General features: G+C 30.0%; 1 protein-coding gene across 3 annotated transcripts in view; it reads right to left on the reverse strand.

The window, feature by feature from the left end:
- Positions 1–19,256, reverse strand: part of LOC129228188 (eukaryotic translation initiation factor 4 gamma 2-like) — a 31,853-nt gene that overhangs the window by 7,928 nt on the left and 4,669 nt on the right. The window contains exons 4-16 of one of the 3 annotated variants that reach the window (XM_054862852.1): positions 15,895–15,997; positions 14,755–14,880; positions 11,960–12,026; positions 10,649–10,911; positions 9,379–9,489; positions 8,945–9,140; positions 7,308–7,406; positions 6,577–6,797; positions 6,276–6,449; positions 3,800–3,886; positions 1,760–1,842; positions 1,168–1,300; positions 360–618 (exon numbers count right to left, since the gene is read on the reverse strand). In XM_054862852.1, coding sequence (XP_054718827.1) covers positions 360–618; positions 1,168–1,300; positions 1,760–1,842; positions 3,800–3,886; positions 6,276–6,449; positions 6,577–6,797; positions 7,308–7,406; positions 8,945–9,140; positions 9,379–9,489; positions 10,649–10,911; positions 11,960–12,026; positions 14,755–14,841 — 1,780 coding nt within the window. In that variant the 5' untranslated portion in view covers positions 14,842–14,880; positions 15,895–15,997. Of the gene's footprint in view, positions 1–359; positions 619–1,167; positions 1,301–1,759; positions 1,843–3,799; positions 3,887–6,275; positions 6,450–6,576; positions 6,798–7,307; positions 7,413–8,944; positions 9,141–9,378; positions 9,490–10,648; positions 10,912–11,959; positions 12,027–14,754; positions 14,881–15,894; positions 15,998–19,256 lie in introns of those variants that run through there. The other 2 variants (XM_054862851.1, XM_054862853.1) reach the window with 2 other exon arrangements.

The raw sequence follows: 19,256 nt of genomic DNA on the forward strand, positions 1-19,256 counted from the left end.
CACACAAAGGCTAAGTGCTCAGCAGAATTTTGATTTTTTCAGCCCACCCTAATGCATAGTATACCACGGACACATCTTTGTAGCAGTTTTTTAAACAATTTTATTAGCGAATATTTGTTAAATATTAATGATATTTGTTACATTAATTTCAGCTGGATATCATTAGGGTAAAAGTTAACACTAACAGTTTTTCTTTTATTGATAAAAATTAGCTGCTATCTTTAATACAGAAAAGAAACTGGAGATTCATCATCTTAATTTAGATAAAACCGATTAAATTTAAATATCAAATTTAAAAAAAAAAAAAAAAAAACACACACACACACACACAAGCATTTTCATAAAAGGAAAATAATTACCTGGTAGCATAGACAGAAGATTGATTTTGCTTTGACTAAAAGCAGAATGCAACCAAACTCGACCTTGAGATTTATGAAGTTGTTGTAAACAAAGTAAAAATAGAGGATAATGAGTTCCTCCTTCCAAAGGCTCAGCAACTTGAGTCAGAGTCACAAGGTCATTTGCTATATCTCTAGCTGCAAAGCCAGCAACATGAGACTTGACACGTGGGACTTCAACTTCTAATTCAGATATTTGTTGAAAAATACTTTTCAAGGCCTATGGTGATGAATATAAAAAAAATATCAGTATTTGTAAAAAAAAAACACTAACAGTGATTTCACAAGCATGGCATGATGATTCTTAAAAAGTTGCTTCATTACCAATTCATTAGAATCAATTCTCTGACAGCAAAACAAGACAATAAGCACAGCAGAGAAAAAGAAAACACTTTACAGCAAGTTTATTCAACAAATTTTACTAAAAGGTTTATGATGTAAGATGTTTACAGCATAACTAATGGGAAATAACAATGACTTAATTGCAGTAAATCATCTTTACTGAATACACAAAGTGAATCTGGCATCTATCAGATAGGGATATTTAGCGATATGTACCAAATCTCCTTACACTGGCGGTAATGGCAGCATTAATAAACAAGCAGTAAGTTTTAAAATGCAATAGTTTTAACTATTGCTGCTATTACTGTTGTAACGCTTCTTTTAATACAAGATATTCAGAAATTGAAATAATTTATACATTTTAAAATCAAATAAAAAATTTATTTAAAAAATATAATAATCTAACATGTTTAGATAAGAAACTTACATCCATCACTTGATTTCCATTCATTAATCCTTCTTTTTTCAATTCAGCAAGCAGCTGGCTAAGTAATTCTCTATCACTCTCTGTTTTCTCAATAGTTACTTTCATCATCATAAGTAGAACTTCACTGACGTGTCTACAAACAATCATTCAACATACTAAGCATCAACATACATGATTGTATTTTTAATAAAAAAATAAAATGGAAAAAGACACTTTTTCTAAAAAATGCCCTTATTTATTACATGCCTAAATGTTCAAATTTAATTTCAAGAACATTTTTTGAAACAGAAAACATTAAACACAGGTTTATAAAGTGCAATTCTAGATAACAGCACAACTTCAAAGATACAGAGAATGTTATAATTAAGAAATTCCTACATTTAGATTGCAACAAATCACAATACTCTTTTATACATTAGGTCACACAATCAGCAACATTTTAAGCAGTATAAATAGCTTTTTTGTCTAAATTTATTTATCTTTTGTCAGCAACTTCATATTTGTGTAATTTATATACACAATTTAAATAAAAAAAACTATTAAGAAATGGAACATGCAAAATACTACAACATGCTTTAACTATTGCACTTACTTTTTGGGCATTTTAATATCTCGAAATGATTTGACAGCAGCATCCATATTTTGCACTTTTAAATATTCTGCTATAAGTTCATCCTAAAAGAAAAATAACAATAAAAAAAAAACATAATAGATAATGATGAAACAATAAACAAAATAAAGCAGCCAATAAAAATTTAAAATTCATGCATCCTCAACACCAACAAAAACCATTTTATTGTTTTATTAAAATACTTATTTTAAAATACATGGTAACTTGTCACTTATGAAAATTTGGTAAGTATTTTTAAGGGCTAATTATAGGGCAAAACTGACCTTGTTCAGAAAACCCTGAAAAATGAAATATGCACTTATAAACAGGGATGTTTTCAAGAGGAAGCTCATGAAAAACTAGACATCTCTTGCCTATCCTCCTTTTAATCATTTTAAATAGTGGCATTTTTGATGTCCATTAACAAATTATGGCAAATGATTCAAAAGATTTTGTTAAAATCAAAATATTTTCAGAATACATAAAAATTATTAAAAGTATTCAGATGAAGATTTTCCTAGTTGTATTTAGTTAGTCGTTTCCTAGTCAATTACTGTTTACCATAATTATGACCTAGCCTGAATTTGTTCGGAGTTCGGATATGGTAAGGAAGAACTTTTGTTTATCGGCACTCTTGATCATGATCATATGTTCACAATAGCGTGAACATCAGCTATAATTATTCCTAATGAAAATATTTCTTGGATATGTGATAGTGTTTAAACTTAACAGGCATTTTTATCATTTAAAACTATAATTTTTTTTTTAAATGAAAGTCTCGGATTTTTTAATAATCTCCAAGTAGCCTTGGAGGAGTTTCACTCTTGTAATTAATTTACAGCAGGGATGCATGGATCAAATCACACTAATTTCAGTAATGGGCACTTTGTCGATTAATTAATAATTTGTGGAAAAGTTATTTCTTCATTAAAAGGTATACCTAGAACCAGAAACTATTCTGAATGCATACATAATATAATAATAACAACAGAGTATAAGAAAACTAGTTCATAGAATTTAAAAATATATATATACAGTCAAACCTCTCTTAACGCACACTCCCCATTAGCGGACAGTTTCTGAATCCCCAGACCCTCGAGATAGGCGTATAATGTATTTCATTCCTCGTTAGTGGACACTCTCGTTAAAGGACAGTAAATCAGCCGAGTTTTGTTTTATTTTTCTGTGTTTGGTAAGCTTTTGCTCAGCACTGCTTCTGTGGCAAGCATTTTTTCTACTCCTTTATGATGTTCTGGGTATAACCTGTACCGATAAAAGGGTTAACGCCCCTTTTTCTAAGAAAATGGGAACCATTCAAGTCTAATGTTTTAGTCGAAGCTTAAGAAAGTTTTGTTTTCATTTCATGCATGAAATTCCAGCAAAAAGCAAAAGAAAAAAATCTTTCTCCTTTTACACAATAGTTTGTCTTATCAGTTTGCATGGGAGAGAAAAAATACTCTTGTGCAACTTAACAACCGCATCCCCCCCCCCCTCTTTCTTACTAGATTTTGGGAGAGGAGTATCAGCTCCACGTCCTTTCCCACCAGATCCTGATGAGGAATTGGCACCGTATTGCTGGATTAAGTGAAAAGTACGCGCTACGTTTTGCTACAATCTAAAACAAAAAAGGTGCTGAAAATCAACAACATTGATTCCATTGTGCTTGACTGGTTTTGTTCAGCTAGAGGAAACAATTTACACCAAATGCCTTCCTATTTTAGTTTCCCGAAAGATTCAGTGGATTATTTACTTATTAGTTAGGTTCACTTATATAAGCAATACTCATTAATTTAATTTATAACTATACATTGTATATGTAGGTTTGAAATACAAAATTAAAATGACATCGTAAATTCAGACTCCCCAATAGCAGACACTCCCCGTTAATGGACAAAAAACTTTAGTCCTGACGGTGTCCGCTATTGGGTGAGGTTTGACTGTAATATATTAAAAATTAAATGAGACAATATATTTAACAATTCACAATATGATCAGAAAAATATGTATAAAGTTTTCGCTTACACTTTTTTTAATGACTTCTTCTTTTGATGGCATTTGTTTATTAGCCTTGTTTTTATCTTGAGTTACTTGCTTAACAATAACAGGAGGCTGTTGATGTAAAAAAATATTTTTACAGTATGATAAATTTATGTGAATAAAGATGGATTATGCTTAGTAATAAAATTGAAAACTGTGAACATGAAATCACTTATAGCAAACACAATTCTAGATCGCATGATCTTGATTGCAATGAAATATTAACTATAAAGTTCAACAAAAAAATTTCTCAAACGAAAAATCACTTTTTGTGAGACTTTTCAACTCTAAATGAAAAAAAAAAAAAACATCCTGAGTGCATATTAAGTGTTTACAATACTTATAAAACCAAGATTCATTACTACAGTTGGACCCGATTTAACGAATTTTGCGATTTAGCGAATTGTTCTCAAACCCTGAGTAAAATGAAAGCCAAAACCCCTATTTACCGATTGATAAACCCTGAATTAACAAATTATTTTAACAGTTGAAATTTTTTTTAAATATTTTTTTTATGCTATATCGATCCTGTCTGAAGCAAAAAAAGACTTTTCTTGGAATCAGCAATATTTAATGGGTGTGGGGGAACCAATGAATAGCAAATGTTATGCAGAAAGCGCTAATTAAACTTCCATGAAAATTTACTAATACCTTTACATGGCCTTTAAACTAAAAACATCCCTTATGCAGCAGGCAGTAAATGACATAGTATTTTCTTCTCTCCATAAAGTCGAAAGAGCACTATTTCGAATCAAGTGTCAAGGAAATTGTCAGATATACATTATTTAGTACTTTAACATTTCAAATTAACTAGTGTGTAATAAGTCAAGGAATGTTGAATAAAAAGTATACACTCTCTAATTAAGGATTTTTTTGTGCAGTTGCTCATTAAGGCTTTTATATAAGGTAAGTGTAATTTTTTAATAAACTTTTTTCGCACCCCTATATTACAAATAACCCTGATTTAACGCATAAAAGTTGCAGCCCCAACAAATTCGTTAAATCTTGGTCCAACTGTATGTATTATGTATGAAATAAAATGCAAATATTTTCAAAGCTAAGAGTTTTTGCTTGTGTGCCACCGAGATAAGACTTTTTTTCCATGTAAAATTTAAATAATACGGTTTCAAGATATTAATTTGGGAAATCACTAATATTTGACAATGCTTCAAATACTCCTCACAAGAAAAAATAGATAAAAACATGTTTTATTTTAAATCATTACTCCCAATTAAATAATAACATGTGTCCTGAAAATTTCAGTGTTGCCTTTTCAATTAAACAGGTAATTTAATGTCTAAAAATATTTGTTGTATAATCATCAGCCACTATGCGAGGAAGGAGTTGATGGTGCCCTTTTGCATAAACTTTTAATACTTATCAATTTTTCAATACCAAAAGAAACTCCCTAATTTATTCTACACTTTAAAAAAAAGAAGAAAAAAACATTTAAAGTAAATTACAATTACTTTTTCACCTTATAGAACTCAAATATTTAAGATTGTTTCCTATGTGTGCATTAAATATAATGTCTACCAATGACCTCACATCAAAATCATATGTAGCTTCGATTGGAATTTCATTGCATTTGGCAAGCTAGATTGTGACCCACAGGAAGCATGTTATCTTCAATGATGAATCAAGATTCAGCCTCGGTGCTTATGACTGACTCACTCATGTGTGGAGGTGGCCAGGCCCATCGTTCGATCTGCCATTTGTTATTGAGCAGCATACAGTGATTGCATAAGAATGATAGGGAGGGGAACAATTCTTTGGGTCTCACACAAAGACCTCTATAATCCTCTTTCTAGGCACTATTACGGCTTGCAGTTACGTGAACAATTTTTCAATGCCAGTTGTGTTGCTTATGCAATCAAGTCGCTCAAGTGCCATTTATAAGCGAGACAACATACATCTACATATTGCATTATTTTCCTAATAATGTACTTAAAGAAATGTGCTCCCACGGCCATCTAGATCACCAGACCTCTTGCCAAAAGAGCACTTTTGGGTAATGCTCCAGGGGGAGAGGCTCAAGGGTGGTGACCTACCTCATTTTGATACACCATTGTTGCGTCAAAACTTCTTATAAAGCAATCTTTTGTTCTGAATTGGTAATCAGTTGCTTATCTCCTCATTGACCGCATACATGTTAAGTTTCACAAAGATAGCTTGTTTCCTTCGGTGAGCATATTTTTATTTATTATTATTATTTTTTTTTTTTTTTGGTGACAGAGTGGATAAAGAAATAGTTAAAATATTATTAGGTTTAATATTTTAATACTTAAAAGCTCATTGCAAAATGATCAAAGTTTCACATTTAACACCATCCTTTTTTTTTTCAATTAAGATTTTACAACTTTGGACGCAAGAATCAAAAACACTACAATGCTTAACATATAAATTTTTAAATTGGCATATAGTTTCACATTTAAAGATAAAAGATAACAAAATATCATACTTCTTTTTGAAGAACAGGATTGGGAGGAGCAGTTGGAATGATAGGAGATGTTTCTCGTAGAATAGAGTTACTTGTCCCAGAAATGGAAGTAGAAATTGAATTGTTAGAGGGCTTGGTAAATGACGTTTGTTTGCTTTTCACCATCATAGAGTTTTGTGCTGGACGTAAACTTATCTAAGAAATGAACATTTTAAGGAATAAAATAAAATCATGTCAAAAAAAATTTAAAAATACTATAAAAAATTGAGGCTCAATTTTTTCAAGGAAATGTCTTTGAGGAACAGATTCATGCAATACTCACTTCCTCACTATTGCTGGTATGAGGTTGAAGAGCTTTCTTCAGAAATCGAGGAGGCAAATCTCGATTTGACTGAGCTCCACTAAATCCAAGCTGGTTTTGACTTTGATTTTGTTGTCTTGGTTGCTGGTAGGCAGGAAAAAGATCATGATCACGGTCTCTGTTAGGAAATTGTTTGTTACGATTACTGTTAAAATACGGCTGAGAACCACCAGTAAGGAAACCTAAAAAATAAAGAACATTATGTAGTTGAAATACAACATTAAGATAGCATTTTAAATGCAAACACCAGGGAGGTTCTTTTAAAGAAAGACAAACTTACAATGTTGATCATAACAGTTGAAAATTATACTACATAACAAGAAGTTGAATCTCGCCAAAGAACATTTTATACATTGACAAACCACAAAAGAGCACTTTTTGTTTTGGAAAACCTAATTCTAAATTAAATGCATATTACTAGAGAAAAAAAAATACTGTTTAATGAACTAAAATATTTTTATTAGAGACAAAAAATCATCTGTAAAAGAACAAAAGTTTTAACTTAAATTATATTTATGAAATTACAAGTTTAAAACTTTTTCAGATAAATGCTCCTTTTGTAAGATAAGCATTCTTGGTATTTTTATCACTTAGGATCATTTCTACTCAAAAATGTAAGAAATGCTGGACAAAATTCCAGGAATATGTCATTTTTGTGAACTTGAATTATCTGCATCAAATTTAACCCTTACCAGATCCTCCAATGCCACCTCTGGCTGGACGACCCATATTGCTAGAATAAGCAGGAAATGTGTCTGTAGAAATCACTCCAGGCCCAGTACCAAGAGAGCCTACACCTGCAAGTTTCAAGCCATTCTTATTGAGCAAAATGCAAATCAGAAAAAAGAAACAACCTCATGAATTTCCATTTTCGAACACAAAAAGGAATGTTATTGAAGGAAATGTTTTAAATTATATATGTTACCGTTAAAATATGAAATCCGTTATTTTACAGAATACCTAGTTATTTCATGGAATAACTGATCGTGTCCGTTAAAGTGTAAAACTCTCTTGTATTTCATGTTTTAACTAGTTATTTCATAGAATAACGATCTGCAGCCCATTACAGTGTAAAATAATCTATATCATATATCTTACGCAACAAATACATTTACCTTCCACCGCTACTGCATTTATGAACTATTCCAAAACCCAGTGTGCCAACAAAAAATGTTTTTGTTTTAGAAATAATGTTCTTTGTAACTCCAAGTGTCATTTTAGTAATCCTTGTTGTAACAAATGATTTAATGGTACGTTTCCATAAGTACACCATTCAAATGCTGCAGGGCATATTTTAATGGGATTTTTTGGGCAATTGCTTACACAGTCAAATATAATTGGCCCCACAGTCAAATAAAATTGCCCACCTACATTTTCCTAAATTTCTCCATTGGTTATGTGTTTCTATATATTTTTTACATAATGTATTGTAATATTTTGTATTATAATGAATGAAATTTAAAAAATTCAAAAACCTCAGTGACTGTTTGAACTGTTTTAAACGCCGAGTCACAGCGTTTATGTTCTTTACTCTTTTCCTTTTAAACAAAACGACCAGTAGCAATTATTTCTCTAATTCCAATTTTCACACCCCAACTCTTTTTTTGACGATTATTCAACTAACATAAACTGCACGTTTACCCCCCCCCCCCCCCGGAGTTGCCCACACAGTCAAATTTCCTTAAAATATGCCCTGATATGCTGCATAAATTAGATGAATTGTTTCTTTTTCGTTTTTATTGTCTATCATTAGTTTATTTATAGAATTCCTAGTTATTTCATTTTAGATAAAATTGTTTATTTTACACTTTAATTGTCTCATTAGTTAATTTATAGAATACCTAGTTATTTCATAGAATAACTAGTTAATGTGTCAAATTAATAACATATTACACTTTAACGGACAAGATCAGTTATTTGATGGAATAACTAGGTATTCTATAAAATAACTGCATTATATACTTTAACGGCAACATATATAAAAAGAATAAAAGTTATTGGTCTGATTAGAACTTTTTTTTTATGACAGAAAATGCACAGCCATATTTACGTAACTTCAAAAAGTTCTCTTAAATTAAACACTTAATCCATATTGGGTAGAAAAGTTATCCTCATAAGCAGAAATAAGACTGATTAGCTTTTAAGCAGTTAAAAGAAATTTTATCAGAGTTCAGCACAGAATCATAATGGAAAATTTCAACTTTAAACTTAAAAGACTGGATTAAGAAGAAAAAAAGGAACTTAAAAGAAAAAGTTATACGATATCCAATAAGTTTATCAAAAAAGTGGAGATTTCTTCCTGAATTTATTAAGAAAAAAATAAACAAACCTATAGGAACAGAACTGAAAACATCATCTAATCCACTGCGCAATTTGCTCATACCAAGCATGCCACTAGAAGAAAGATTCATATTACGTTGAGGAAGAGCATGATGAAGATATGCTCCAAAATCTCGAGCAGCATCATCTCGAACCTGCTGAATAGTTTTGGGACCATGTTCGGAAAGGATTCTCCTTGGTACCCACTGGAAAAAAAAATGTGATTTAAAATGTTGGCATAAAAATATAGACAAATGAAAAAGAATGTTCTTTTTTATATATTTTGTTATGTGCATAGTTTGGTTTCTTAGCCAACGATAGTGAGCTAACTGGCTTTATTTTTATTTTTCTCAGAAATCAGACCCCATATGCAATATATCCTCTCAGGTTAATATAGCACATAACATTGTCATAAATCTTAATTGGCATTCAAATTGTACTTACTCTATTTTGTCTGAGCTCCAAAACATCTTGCAACATGAAGCGAATGCGAGAAGGCAGATCAAAGTTACAGGCGAATGTCTGCATTCTTTCAAAGTACTGATTCATCAGTGCCTAAAAATGGCAATGAATTTTTTTAAAACCATATCAAAAAATTGTCAAAAAGAAAATAAAAATAACAAGATTAGTTTTCACTGATATGAGAAATTGGAGGACAAAGAACACAAGCGAAACAATTTCACTATTGAACCCAAGTCTCTTAAATGAATAAGAAAAATGTTAAGGATTTATTACATTCTCTTATTATTTTATTCACAACAAAAGGAACTGAGGACTTGGTTGACTAAGCAATGGAATACAATACTTCCATGTCTTGAGTAAAAGAGAACCTCATTGTGCACTGAATTCAGAATTTGGGAAGCCTTACTTACAACATTTACTTCATATGAAACTGTATCAGTCTTTAACATTAAATTGGAGAGGGAGGGGAAAACAAGGGGAGGGAGCCACCACATTTGTTTAATAAATAAAATAAAAAAACACTAAAACAAGTTCTACTTAATAAATTATTGTTCAAGCAAAAAACATTTAAGCTCTTTATATTTAAATAAGTTTTTACTACAGGCAGTTGTTTAAAAAAAGTAGTCATAACGGTAAAATTAAAATACATGAATTTTAAATTGGAATAAAACCCAAACACACAAAAAAGATTATGCTGCAATAAGAAACAAATAATCAAGATTTCTGAGTTGTGACTATTGACTCTAGCAATAGCTTTTGTGGAAGTATAAAAAGAAAAAAGAAAAGAATTTTTAAAATACTTAAAAAAAGGGGGCATCACTCACTGACTACACACAAAACTGGAAGTATTTCAAGGGCTAGTTGTTTATAGAAAAGTGGGTTGATTTTTAAAAGCAGGAGTCTAGAAAACTTTATTTTTTTTTTAACAGCACATTCTTTTTAAGTTATCCATATTAACAATAAGTATGTCTCACAAACTAGGTAACAATCTCATTTAAAAGCAAGTTAAAATAGCAAGTAACTTACAAAAAAAACAGTATGTAAAACATATGTATTTATAGCTTTTTATTATTGTCACATTAAACTTAAATAGATCATGTAAAATTGACATTTTAAGGAGAAATATGTAACTTGGTCAAACTAAACCGGAAGGATGGGGGGGGGGGGAGGGGTGCTCAATATCTAACAGTGTTCATTAAAAAATGTACTATGATGCAACGATTAAAATATATATACTATAAAATATATATACCTTTGCTTTATCAGTATCAAGTCTATGTCCAACAGTTTTCATTATCTGACAGAGACACTCCAAGTCTTCGGCCACATCTTTAATAGTCTGCCTCTTCTTTTTGGCCAATAACTGTTGTACACACTGATGCAATATGGCTTCATGTAACAATCCCTGCTTGCCCAATTCTCCAATGAATTTAATGTTTCCCAACATTTTATGCTTTGCGACTCCACGTTGTTCCTCTTCTTCTGGGCTAAGAGCGCCATCTTTTTTATCAAAGGCTGGGAAAACAAGGGTTTTGTTGATAAACTCAAATAGAAATAAGTGAAATATAATCTAGAACAACATTAGTAACACTGAAGATTTGACATTGTCCATGAGATTATGCTTAAATATTGAAGGGTAGCTACCAAAAATATTAATTTTTTGTACCCTTTTTACCAGTTCTAATTTCCACACAATAGCTTTTTTGAAAGTTTACAAATTGGGAATAGGATTTTCCCTACTTCTTGTATTGTAGGTTGTTTACTGCAATAAAACTCTTTTGATGAACAGTTAATTACACTACACCATATTATATTACAATGTCAGTACTTGTTTCTTAGTTCTAAGAGTGGGACTAAATTTCAGAAAATGGGAAATTCTTTACATGCTTTTTCAAGTACTTGGGATTTTATTTACAGCTTCATTTTACAAAGAAAGAAATAAAGAAGTTCACATAGTCAATTGTTTTTTGCTGAGAGCAAAAGTACCTTCATTTTCTAGGATAAGTAGCAGCTTATTTTTAAACTTTTTTCCACAAAAATATTAGAAACTAATTTTAACTTTTTTTTAAATTTTTCATTCTTATAATCGTTATAAATTTTTACAGCATTTTACAACGTCTTTCGGCAAGGGCCCTGGAAAATACTTTTTGCTTCTAAGTAGCCTAAGGAGCGAAGGAATGCAAATTTCATATGTGAGAAAGAAAATAACTACCATTTTAAATTTATTTAAAAAAACTTACAAATTTTTTTTTATCTTTATTACACTAACACTTGTTTCTTCTTGCCATCAGACCCTACTTAAGTGCAAAACATTAAACCAATTTTAAGAGGCATTTTTAATCTATCGTTTTCTAAGATCCAAAATTTATTAATCTGCAAAAATTTAAAAGTTGAAAAAAAATTTCAAATAATGTCCCAAAATTCAGATTTTTTTTTTATTTTTATTTTTAAATCAGCAAAATATGATTTTGCACAGCTAAAAATTAGTAACAATGATAACTACTTGGTAATTTAAATGGTAATTTAAAAAAAAAAAACAAAAACAAGTATTGAATAAGCTAACCTTCGCTGGCTTTTCGTCTATTTTCAAATTCGTCCTGGCACTTGGCTAATAAAAGGCGACGGAATGTCTGGGGGAAAAAAATACACAAATGATAATAATGAATTTATGATTCACCTGGATTTGAATGTGGAACTATATCACAACTTAATACGTTTTTGATACATTATCATTTTGAAATAAAAACTTTTAAAGAGACTAAAGAGAGAGATGAAAATTTTAATAACATAAGACATATATAGATTACTTTAAGAAATATCAGTTTTGTTGAAAAAACACTTTAAAGCAAGTTAAAATAATTTGAACGATTTGAACACTAACTGTTGATTAACATAAAAATAAACTTCTTGAACATGCTGATGAAGTAAAGGCATGCAACAAACAACAAAACACCTATTAATCATAATTCTAAAACAAAATAAAAATACTAACAATATACTAATATCAAAAAATTTCACCTCATCAACAGATTTCTTTTTTTTTAAGTTGAATTTTTTTACAGATTTAAATAGAAAAATGAAATAAGAAAGAAAAAATGGATCGTATCAGAGTTAGAGAATTCAAATCTAGTTAATTTCAATGAATCAAATAAAAACATATAGGGGAGGGTGGGCCACAATGAGACAAAAAAACACATATTTTTCATTTTTCGCATATTGGTGAGTTCTAAACCAGAGAAATATTCAATTATATTAAAGGTATCAAATTATAGTATATTGCATCAAATTTAGTCCATTTAATGTTAGAAAAAAGGTTATGAGGCTTTATAAATTCGATGAAAGTGGCCCAGTTATGGGACACTATGAGACATTCATTAGGGCCACTATGAGACAGGTCAATAATCACTATTTTTATCCAAAGTTTGCTAAATAAGTACCTTTAGCTAGTTTATTAAAGAAACTTAATTCTGTACAAAGTTATTAAAAAGCATTTTGCAACAGCATTTCAACATTTCAGTACTGCATTTGAACAATTCAGTAAAGTATTTTCACAAAAAATAAGCAAAGGTTAAATTTTAGTGTTACTCAACTGTATTAATACATCCTAGATATTGCATTATAAGCACTCTCCCTTCTGAATGGATAGCTGGCTAAGGCAGTTTTCCCAGGACATCTTGGATGCTAATATTCGAAACGTCGTTATCTATATAAATGAATTTGTTTCTTGGAGTTAAAATTCTTCAGGCACTGTATTTCTACCTCATTATCAGAACACTTTGTAACGACAGGTACATATTTATTATAGAAAGTACGCCAGTTGAGCTTTTTCCACTCAAAGGGAATTGAGCCAAGGGTACCCATATAGGGGGGCAAGAGGGGGGGGGGGCTCAAGCCCCCCTCTAGAAATTAGAACTTCCTTGCTTTTAGTACTTTTCTCTTTGCAAAAATTTAAAAACATTTCTTCTAATGCCATTAATGAATGAGTTATTAAAAGTGTCAAATTTTAATGACTCTAATCTGTCCTGAAATTTGCTTCCATGGGAAAAATATCCTGCTAAACCATGGTTAAAACATCTGAGCCCCCCCCCCCTTACAATTTTGCTTTATGGCGCCATGAATTGAGCTAAGACAAAATCTATTTCTTTAAGGTCCCGCGTCACTTGTAATAATTAGTTAAAATATAAATATTTTTAAACCAAGCCTATTTTTTTATTGTTTAATTTCTTTTTTGTAAACTAAAACAAGAAGTAGATAAGTATTTTACTCTTGCTTACTGCTATTTGGGCCACAAGGAGATGTCTCATTGTGGTCCAAAAAATTTGTCTCATTGTGGCCCAAACAACAAAATAAAGATTTTTGCTTCATATCATTAAAATAAACCATGAGTTAAAAATAATATAGCTGAATAACAGAAGATTAAAGTGTCAGTAACAACATAAACTACAACACTTAGCTTAATTGTTGAAGTTTTTCACGATTATGATACATGCAAGAAATTATCCAAATAACTTTCAGTGTGTCCAAACAGTAACTAATTTAAAAAAAAAAAAAGCATAGAACAGTACGGAACTAGGAATTCTGGGAAGCATTTTGGTTATGTTTTCTCCTCCTAGGTGGTGGTAGCTGTCAGAATTGTATTTATTTTTGAATTTACAATGTCTTTTTGTGGCCCACCCTTCCCTATGATCTATTAAAATATTCATTTAATAAAAATACTGCACAAGCAAGTCTACAAGATAATATGAATTTTAAAACGTAAAAATTGAAGATAAGTTTACTTCTATTCTTTTGAATCAATTGCAAATTGTGATTGCGATGGATGCAATGCAAAATTTTTAGGTTATTTTTCACACCTAGACTTGAAATTCAGGAAATCAACACCATGAAATATATGGTTTCACATTTGCGCACATACATCAAAACCGGATGGGAATTTATTGGGAACGAACACTTTTGTCTCCAAGATTGGAGCACCAAAACATTGTCCCAGGTCTTTGCTTTTTCAATACTTAATCTAGTAGTGCAATAAGAAGAAAAAATGAAGGTCAAATTTTGAGTGGTGGTATTGGTGCCTCATTAACTGAAACTGGCAACTAGCTTTCAGAAAAGAACCACATTTTCTAACACTTCAATTTTGAATTATTTCAGCAACCAACATTAAGGCTTCATTTTCTAGTCTTGATCTTTATTTGTACGACTAGTGTACCTTGAAAATATTTTCATTGTCAAGTTTCAGTGATAAAATATACTTATTGTATGTACAAATTTAGCAATATCACTAATCCTTTACAATATTTACACAGCTTTAAACATCAGAATAATGTTTAGCACAATGTACTACAATTTAGTCATACATACATTGTTATTGTGACTTCCTGTGTTGTTTGAGGGGGCGTCAAAGTTTGGAGCTTCTTCACACAATTTCCGACATAGCAAAGCATACATAGAACTGTACTTCGGTTCATCGAGAGCTTTATCAAATATCTGAAACCAAAAATATTAAATCTTGTATTTAAATCAAATATATGTTACTTATTGTACAATAAAACAATTTGGTAATAGAACATTAATCAGATGATTAATTGGTTGGGCATAATCAGATATGTGATGATTTCAGAACTTGCTTTTCTGTATTTCCGTTTATGATTAAATCTCCCGACATAAAAATTTTAAAATCAAACAAATTATAGTTAATTATTCATGTTTCTTTTTTCCAGTCTTGCATAATATAGACCAACACGCAAAAAGCGTTAGCAGAAATTTTTTGGCTCCGCAGAATTTTTTTTTCAAACTGCTCAAACGTTGATTTAAAAAAATATATATATGTTATTTTTTATTTTTTTAAGGGAATTTTTAAGAAAATCCCAGAGTTTATTCCTGTTAAAGCCTTTCTCCAAAAGCATTTTAAAGCACATGTGTAAAAAAAATAATGGTTTTGGCAGTTTTCTTCAGTTGGTGAAAAATAAGCAAACTATATGTTATTTTTTTTTAAAAATGATTTTAAGCACTTTTTTTTGTCTCTTTCATACTTGAATATAAATTTAATTTTTTATTCAAGGGTAAGTTAGGCAAAATAATTATTTGCAGAAAATTTTCCAGTTAGGATTTGTGTTCGCAGAAAGCTTTTCATTTTATCTAAGTCTGCTTTTTTCTTTCTTAAAGGCAAAAAAACTTCAGGATCTTTTAGGGCCAAACTAGTTTCTAGGAATGAAAAAAAAAATGTGCACCCTAAAATTTCAAAAGAAAAAAAAAACAAATAAATTTACTTTCAATAATTTCAAATTACTTTTTCCCTTTAAACTTACACTTCACGAGCTTACAATGCATGTCATGCCTTTCTGAGAATAAGATATATATTACTATGTATTAGGTACATATAAGTTGAATAGCTCATTAAGTATGGTAGCTTGTTTTTTGAATATTTCTTTTATATCTTTTTGGTGAATAAGAAACAATTTTAAAATGAAACATTAAGCAACACAAAATAAATGACATTACCAGTAATATTACACCTTTAAGAATTTGTGTGGAATCAAGTCCAACACTGAGGAGTTCTTCACTCAGCTTGTGGAACTTTTCCGGTGTAAGTTTGTTGAGAATGCTAGATTAAAAGAAATGAATTTCAGACACGAAAATACACAGAAAAAAAAATTAACTAACAATTTTTATATTCAAGTTTGTATGAAAATCTATTTTTAAATGATTAAAACAATTTCATAGAAAGATATCTCTACACTTAGAATTATAATTTTAATAGTTTTCTTTGTTTATTTTAGAAATATGCTTTCAGCAGTGCATATCAGCAGTGTTTTTAATATATATATATATATATATGGTTGATTCCATATGTGACAGACATTACATCAGACAACTATTTTTCTAAGTTTCAGGTACCAAATATTAAAATATGTTTATAAATTTTGGTGTACTAAGACATTTTTATGCCCTTATTACATAAATAAAAAAAAAATATTTTGTTGAATTAAATGTTTGAGTTATAAAATAATAAAACACCGTGACAGACATTACAAAAAATGGACATGGAAATGAGCCGATGCCTCGTTGTTAACCAATTGCTCTGAATTGGTTTATGTTATGGGTTCAAAAAAAAGTTGTTAGTAAACAAAGAATGCTTTCTACAATATTTAAGTGAAAAAAGTAAAAATTTCAAAAAAGGGTTTTTTTTTAAAAATATTTCAACTGTGTGACAGACATTACAAGATTTTGTGACAGACATTACACGTGCAAAATTTTTATTTAAATTTCTATCAGTAAATGAAAAATATTTATTTCTTATGACATTAAATGTTACAAATTGAATACTTAAATGATTTGGAAGATGAAAAATTGTTAAACTACGTTATTAAAGTTTGTAAAACCCACGAGAGTTGACCAAAGTTGGAGCAACTGTGGTCGCTACTATTTGTGTTTTATTATACCAAACAGCATGGTCTTCTGACTCAAATTTAAATAGTCCTTTTATTTTGGCTGGCACAAGACACTTTATTTGGTACTGTTCTTCCTCTGTTTTAATTATTATACCATTAAACTTTTCATTGTCATATGTTGCAGTGACCCACTGACCGCATTGAAATTCTTCAGGAAATTCTACAATAACATTACTTGGAGGTAATGGTATTAAAGAGCTTTCCACGCATTCTCCAGTTTTAAAATTAAAAATTATTCCCTTTTTGCTGTCTGATATTGAACTATAAAATATTTTCCCTTCAGAGCAAGAACGGCAACTGTGCTTTCCTGGTATTTGGAATTCCCTTGATTTCTTCATCATCTATTCTCCACAAATTATCCCAATCTGCTTTTATTGCTTGAATGTTTTTCTGACCTGAACAATACATTCCAGGACAAACCCTTTTTGCTGCCAAAATCAACTTAGAAATTGTTACAATTTGATGCTTGCATATTTAAATAAACTATTGTGACAGACATTACACATGTGACAGACATTACATTTGTGACAGACATTACAAATTTAAAAACTCTCTATATAATTCAATCTTTTAGGTTTTTTAAAATTAACTACATGGACATGTTTCTTATAACACAGAATAAGAGGAAATATAAATAAAAGTATAAGATATAAACATATAATTGTTAAAACTTAAAAAAATTATGTTTTTTGTGACAGACATTACAGGTTTCAGAGAGATTATTCTAAAACCTTTAAAAAATTCAAAAACATTTTTTTATCAATAACTTTGATGTTTTTCAAGTGCTCATGAATCATTTTTCTTGACTAATAAAACTTTTGAAAGGGATCCATTTCAAATTTTTAATTTAAAGGAAAATCAAAGTTGTGAAAATAAAGCTTGTAGTTTCGGTCAGAGAATTCACTCTAAAAAATACTTCATAAAAAATAGTAACATATAATAATAGCAGTGAATTTTATTAATTTCAAAAAATTTGTTTTATTTCCTACACATTATGATCCAAAACTAAAAGTTTTGATGAAATTTAAAAATTAGCAACTATGTCCACATATTCATGGAATTAACCATATATATATACATACATTTGGATAGAATACAGTGTGTCCCTGTTTAACTTGCTCTATTTTTGCATCCATTAGTCACAGATGCATACTTCCAACTGTAAAATTGAGTCAAAATAAGATGCAGAGCAAAGAAAAGCTTGAAGCGGAAAAACATTTTGTGAAAAAAAAAAGAAATTAACTTTTTAAATGGCCCCCAAATCCCCTATATTACATGAAACAATGTTTGTGACTTAGACCACATTACACTGGCAGTCAATAACATCTTTTGGGGGTAACATAGAGGTTAAAAAGTGTTTATTTTGCTTTTTGTTTAGTTTGAAAACCCGTCATTCTTCTGAAAGGAACATAATTCTAATTTCATCTTCTCCATGGCCTCTTTAAAGTTTTGACCTCTAATATCTCATTACGCTTGTTGGCCAAAATTACCAACTTCGACAGCTCTAAGGCAAAAAAGCACTTAACGCCTTTTGCACAAAATACCTTTATTAGTGACACTCTGGCGCTGCAAAAACTAACACATATTACACACTCAAAAAACAATCCTTACACTGACTGAATTAGCTTTCAGTTATAAACTTGGGCCGCATAGCAATGGTTAACGCATTATTTGATAATTTGCATAAACAGCGCTTTGGTTGTTAACTGTTTCAAATTTTTTGAGTTGGAATCATTTTTAATAGAGATTATAGCCCTAAATATTAGTTAAGGGACCTAGGGTTCATATGAAAAGTTATTTCATATTGTTTTACTAATTTCCTTTTTTGCTTAAAACTTCCCAAGCATCTTATTTTGACCATTTTTGTAATTGGAGGTATGCACCTAAGATTAATGGTTTTGAAAATAGAGGTCTTGTTCATTAAATAGGGACAAGATATATTTTTGATTCATCAAAAATAGTACAGAAATTCTTTGTTTTAATGCCCTGGAAATTTATACAAGGCGCCATTACGACATCTCGATTTAAATTTTTATTTCTAATAGTACCACTGGTCTAACTGAATGTTAGTTATTTTGTAGACAACAGACTAATGTCAAATTGAATTATTCAAAAATGCTAATTTTTCCCCCTCAATGTTTATAGAAACTTTCTTACCTATTCTTTTATTTTTGCAGTCTATACATGATTCATATAAAATTAGATACAGAGAAAATTTGAAATATTTTCATGTAAAACAATGCAAACAATTTTCAGTTTTGCTGATTGAAAAACCAGTCTGTTTCCAGACTGGTTTTCTAGTTTGCGATGTTCTGAAAATATACATCTTGGTAGCAAAAAAAAAAAAACTTTTCCATGAAATTAAATAAACAGTAAGTGGTTTCTGTAGGACTTCTGATATGATGAAATATT

Source organism: Uloborus diversus, chromosome 8 (genome assembly GCF_026930045.1).
Source record: "Uloborus diversus isolate 005 chromosome 8, Udiv.v.3.1, whole genome shotgun sequence".
Classification (NCBI taxonomy): domain Eukaryota; kingdom Metazoa; phylum Arthropoda; class Arachnida; order Araneae; family Uloboridae; genus Uloborus; species Uloborus diversus.